Here is a 6000-nt window from a genome sequence, read left to right as displayed (position 1 = left end):
AATGGTGGAAATATATTTCTCAAATGACTAATTATTATTAACCGACTAATTTTGTAAAAATTACCTTTAAGATATATTTAATGTATAAAATGCGACATAATTTAACCTTAAATACTTTTAATAAGAAAAAACTTTTAATATGTATTGCATATATTTTGTTATGGGTATAATATTATTTATCTAAAATCTAAATGTTTAGAATACTTTATGTTTGTGTTTAAATATGCAGAAAAATTAAGGTTTAAAACTAAAACTTGTATACAGAAACAAAAATTAAAAGATTAGTACGAATTAAATTTAGTACTATAAGATATATTGTCATATAATTAATTATTTAATCACTCAAAATAAAAAATAAAAACAAATGAATATTTTAACTAAAATTAATTTAATTTCTGAAAACAATTAAATAAGTATAGACTATTTAAAATGTTAATGATTAATATTAAAATTTTACGTGAAAAAATTAAAATAATACAAAATACTAATTGTCGATCTATTAATTAATCTATCAAGTATTTAACAATCAGCTGATATTAATTCTACTTAAAATCTCACCTATATGAAAGGCATTAGAAAATTAAATTTTAAAATATAAAATCGTGTAAAACATATGAAACAAACAATTAATTTCGTATTACATTCATGACGAGAGAACAGGCGTTTCACAAGGTGATTGATTCGAAGCATCATACAAGAAAATGACGTATTTTCATAATTACAAATGGCTTCTCTCTTTTTTTCATGGGTTAATTGTATTGCTTACAAGATTCATCATCAGCAAATCTTGCAAAGAATAGGATCTCAACGTGCGATCAAAACTCTCTGAGATGATGAAACTATGAATGTATATGTTACAATCTAAATATTGTTGTCTACAATGGAGTGCCCACCCGAGACACTTATTCTGCAGCGGGTTGCACCGGCTCTACCACGGGAGGTATGCAGTCGACCTTATAGCGCAAAACCTACAGTGCGGCGAGAAATCCACATGTCAAGCTTGTTATCAAGAGCAAATCATCTAAACTAGATTATTGCCAGATCAACAATTGGCCTTATGAATATCATGATCAGATGGACAACACAGAATTTATGTAATTTCGCTTAGAACAGTTTAGGGGAAGGAGCGGAATGCTGTTGAATGGGGAGCGCAATATCGCTCCGCTTAGATAAGTGTAGAACATAACAGAATTTGGGTAGCAAAAGGACTGATACCAGTCAGTGTAGTACAGATGTCAAGTTTCTATTGTTATTAATTAACTTCATTTAGTAACTATTTTATTTCTTGTTTCCTGTTTTTGTTTTTCAAAATTGAGCCTATGGATTCTACTTCCACTTCCAAATTTCTTCCTTTGTTATCTATTTTTCATCAATGGTTTTTTAAACAACCAAACCAAGTCAAATTTTAAGAAACTAAAAAAAAATAGCTTTAAAAAAGTTGTTCTTATTTTTGAAATTTGGCTAAGAATTCAATTATTATACTTAAGAAAAATGCAAATCATTGTAAGAAATATGAATGATATAGGCTAATTTTCAAAAAATAAAATAAAATAAATAAAATGGTTACCAAACGCGACCTTAGTTTTTAGTTTTGGTTTTTAAAAGTTTAGCCAACAAATGCCCCTACCACCTTTACATTTCTTGTTTTGTTATCTACTTTTTATCCATATTTTCAAAAATCAAGTCAAATTTTGAAAACTAAAAAAATAACTTATAAAATCTTGTTTTTCTTCTTAAAATTTGATTAAGAATTGAACTTTTTTACTTAGGAAACATGCAAACTATAGTAAGAAAAATGTGAGAAAATAGGTTTAATTTTTAAAAACTAAAAACAAGAAAAATGATTACCAAATGGGACCTGACAGATGCAAACACAATCTCTAAAGTAGAGATCCTGAACCAACAAACTTCCACACATTTAACTAACAAATAGTTACATGAAAGGAAACCCAATCCTGTAAAATATATAGTCGCTGAGAATGTGATACTAAAAGTGAGTTAAACAAAGTAAATAAACTGCAGCAAGATCAGTGTCCAAGATTTTTACTCCTTTCCTATGGAACTCTGAACATGACCCTAGGAACAAGTTTCTGACCTTTTTGACCAAGAACATATCCATTTCCATGCTTCACTTTTCTCTTTTATTCTCTTAAAATTTTGACTTTAGAAGGAAACCAAATACAAGGAATCTCAAGACTTTTCTTCTTTCTTGTTCATTATTCAAGGGGCTACTCCTCGTCCTAGCACGGGTCCGACTTTTGAACTTGAAATCTTTGTAGTCATTCTCCTGTACTGTTTTTGTTCACATCTTATTTCTTTCTTCATAGGTCTCTCCTCTCGATCTCTCTTTTCCTAAATCGTCAAAGGATGTGTTTTATATAAACAAAAGGTACCATTACTGTCAAAATGAGTCTAGCTCAACTAACATAGTTCAAAGTAGAGGTTTGATTCCCCCATCCACATATTGTCAAAAAAACAAAAGGTACCCATTACCATTCTAAGGCCAAAACCAAAAGCTCAAGGGTAAAAGCTGCCCAAAAATGGGAGGGGTTTGGAAGTTCATGTATTGTTGGAAAGCACAATCACTAATCACTATATACCCAGGTGGCTAAAACTCTGGCATTTCCATGCATGGGGTATAGAAATCTCATCATCGTTTCGATCATAAACTAAAGGTCCATTCAAGGTCTTTCTCTATGAACACTTGTGTATGTCTATTCAAACTTGAGAAATCGCAGGCAAACCAAATAGATTATAGGAGCTTAAAGATAATTTTAAGAAAGAAGTTGGGCTATCGTGTTCATTACCTTCTTAAAAAATGTTGAATATGTATTGTCCCAAACCAGCTTGTAGTCCCCAGCAATGCAAGTGCAGAAGTTTCCCTAAAGATAGTCCCATCAATTTATGTTTGTAATTTCAACACTAAATATAAGCAAGATGTTATCATTAACTCACTTGATCAGACTCGTAGCGTTTGTGAGGCAATATCAGCTGCAAGAAAACAGTTCAAATCCATCATATAAATTGAAGTAAAAGAGTATGAATGCAAAAGACTTCCTATCGGAGATAAATGATCGAAAACAATTAAACACAGGGAAATTACTAGTACGTTTGGAAGTCACAAGGTCACTAATCAACTTACTGTCTTTACCCCTCCAGGACTTTCACACTCCACACTGAATCCAATATCCTGAGCAAGCATAAAGTGCAACTCCATTTTAATAAGAACATGTGAACATTCAACCAAAATGAGGTGGATCTAGACAATGACAAAGAAAATGGCATCGGCTAGAAATGCATAGCATACTTATACCATGTAATATGCATAGCTTTTCAGTATCTATCGAAACTATGTTATATTTGTACTTTGTAAAAGGTACATATATATATACGAGAATGATTACGAGAATGAGAAATCCTAATCTAGAATATACAAAATTACAATAAAGGATGACTCTACAAATTAATTTAAATATATCTTATAACACTCCTCTTAAGCTGGAGCAAATATGTCAATCATGTCCAACTTGTTGCATAAATAGCTTATTCTTGCTCCATTTACAGCTTTGGTAAATATATCACCCAACTGTTCTCCAGTCTTCACATATCCTATAGATATTAACCCTTCTTTCTATTTTCTCGCGAACAAAGTGACAATCCACTTCAATATGTTTAGTTCGTTCATGAAACACTGGATTGGATGCAATGTAAAGTGCAGCTTGATTATCACACCATAATTTAACTGGCACGATAACGTTGAAACCCATCTCAAATAAAAGTTGGTGTATCCACACTATTTCATATACGGATTATGTCATAGCTCTATATTCCGACTCAGCACTCGAATGAGAAAGTATATTCTGTTTCTTACTTTTCCATGACACTAGGTTTCCTCCTACAGAAACACAATATCCAGATGTTGATCTCCTATCCTTGCGAGATGCAGCCCAATCAGCATCTGAAAAACATTCAACCCTTGTATGACCATGATCTTTATATAAGATCCCACGTCCAGGTGTAACTTTTAGATGACATAGAATTTGTTCTACTGCAGACCAATGATCCACCGTAGGAGAAGACATAAACTGACTCACAATGCTCACATAATAAGCAATATCTGATCGTGTCACTGTTAAATAGTTCAACTTTCCAACAATTCTCTAGCAAGTTGCAAATTTGGCATCATCGGAGTACTACATGGTTTGACTCCTAATTTTCCAGTCTCAAACAATAAATCAAGTACATATTTCCATTGTGACAGATACATACCTTTCTTGCCTATTACTTCAATACCCAAGAAATACTTCAATTGTCCCAAATCTTTAGTATGAAATTGACCCCGAAGAAAAGTCTTGAGAGAAGATATACCTGATATATCATTTCCAGATAATGATATCGTCAACATACACAACAAGCAAAATAATAACATTATCAGATCGTCGATAGAATATAGAATGATCAGAAGCACTTTTCTTCATACCAAAACATTTGAGTGCTTGACTAAACTTACCAAACCATGCATGAGGACTTTGTTTCAATCCATACAAAGATTTTTTAATACCACACACCTTATCACTCTCCCCTTGAGCAACAAACCTAGGTGGTTGCTCCCTGGAATTTTCCTTCTGAAGATCACTATGCAGAAAAGCATTCTTAATATCAAGTTGATGCAAAGGCCAATTATGAGTAGTAGTCATGGACAGAAATAGTTGAATAAAAGTGAATTTAGCAATAGGAGAAAATGTATCAGAATAATCAGTCCCATAGATTTGGGCATAACCTTTGGCAACAAGACGAGCTTTCAGGCAAGCCACTGTTCCGTCAGGATTGGCTTTTATAGAAAACACCCATTTACATCCAATAGCCTTCTTTCCTACTAGACACGAGACTAAATTCCAAGTACCATTCTCATCCAATGCAGACACTTCTCAATCATTGCACCTACGCCACCCAAAATGAGATCAAGCTTCATGAACAGCATGACGAATAGAGATGTAATAAAGGAATAAGTAGGAAAAGACAACCGGTTATACGAAACAAACAAAGTAGGGTAAGCACAAGTGCCTCTACCTTTTCGAAGGGCAATGGGTAGATTATCACTCGATTCCGGATCAGATGTTGAAAAAGCTATCGGTGTAGGACATGTGTCTGAAGGTGGCTGTGGAGGACGCCTAGAGTAAACTCGAGTGACCAATGGGCGAGAAGGAAGGGACACAGAAGAAGGTTGAGTAGGAGATACAGAAGAGGTAATCTCATAGATAAAAAGATCATCCTCCTCTCCTTTACAATGACTGAACGGTGAGGGACTAAAAGGTATATCTTCAAAAAACGTAACATCGGGAGAGAAAAAATACCTGTTAAGAATAGGACAATAACAAAGATAACCCTTTTGAACATGCAAATAGCCTTAAAAAATGTATTTAAAAAAATTTGGATCTAATTTGGTACGATGTTGATGAATATTCCGAACGAAACAAACACAGCCAAAGATCTTAGGGGCAATAGGAAACAAAGATTTTGTAGGAAAAGGAGTACGATAAGGAATCTCTCTATTGAGAACAGGGAAGGCATTCTATTAATCAAAAAGCAAGCAGTGGACACCGCATCAGCCCAAACTTGCTTTGGAACATGCACTTGAAAGGATAAGGTGTGGGTTGTTTGAGACACAACTGGACAAAGACCCCAAATATCATAATGAAGTAACTCAAAAGGAGTGTTGGCTCGTTTATGGACTCTAGGACTAGAACTACAACGATGAAATTTAGCAAACTAACATGAATCACAATTCAAAGATGACAAAGAACAAAATTAAGGATAAATTTTCTTCAACATGAACAAAGAAGGATGACCCAGACGACAGTGGACTACAAACGGGGATGTGACGGCAGAGCAAGCTACAACTTTTGTATCTGGTGGTCAAGAATGTAAAGGCCGACTCATGTCCTCTATCAATAATCTTCTTCATCATACGATCCTAAAACAAGCAATAACCAGGAAAAA

At 33.7% G+C, this 6000-nt stretch overlaps 1 protein-coding gene across 7 annotated transcripts in view; it reads right to left on the bottom strand.

Moving 5' to 3' along the window:
• Window positions 1–614: 614 nt before the first annotated feature.
• Window positions 615–6000, bottom strand: part of LOC120073287 (retinal-binding protein) — a 28882-nt gene continuing 23496 nt past the window's right edge. Inside the window, exons 12-16 of one of the 7 annotated variants that reach the window (XR_016528212.1) lie at window positions 4270–4368; window positions 3143–3190; window positions 2956–2991; window positions 2808–2882; window positions 615–968 (exon numbers count right to left, since the gene is read on the bottom strand). Coding sequence is in view for 4 of the 7 variants with exons in the window: in XM_090311572.1 (XP_090167698.1) it covers window positions 2221–2352; window positions 2808–2882; window positions 2956–2991; window positions 3143–3190 (291 nt within the window). In the remaining 3 variants the exon portion in view is untranslated. Of the gene's footprint in view, window positions 969–1933; window positions 2353–2807; window positions 2883–2955; window positions 2992–3103; window positions 3191–4269; window positions 4369–6000 lie in introns of those variants that run through there. The other 6 variants (XR_016528213.1, XR_016528214.1, XM_039026036.2 and 3 more) reach the window with 6 other exon arrangements.

Source organism: Benincasa hispida, chromosome 3 (genome assembly GCF_027475165.1).
Source record: "Benincasa hispida cultivar pf3 chromosome 3, pf3_genome.v1.1, whole genome shotgun sequence".
Lineage (NCBI taxonomy): Eukaryota > Viridiplantae > Streptophyta > Magnoliopsida > Cucurbitales > Cucurbitaceae > Benincasa > Benincasa hispida.
This window is presented reverse-complemented; position numbering and strand designations above follow the sequence as displayed.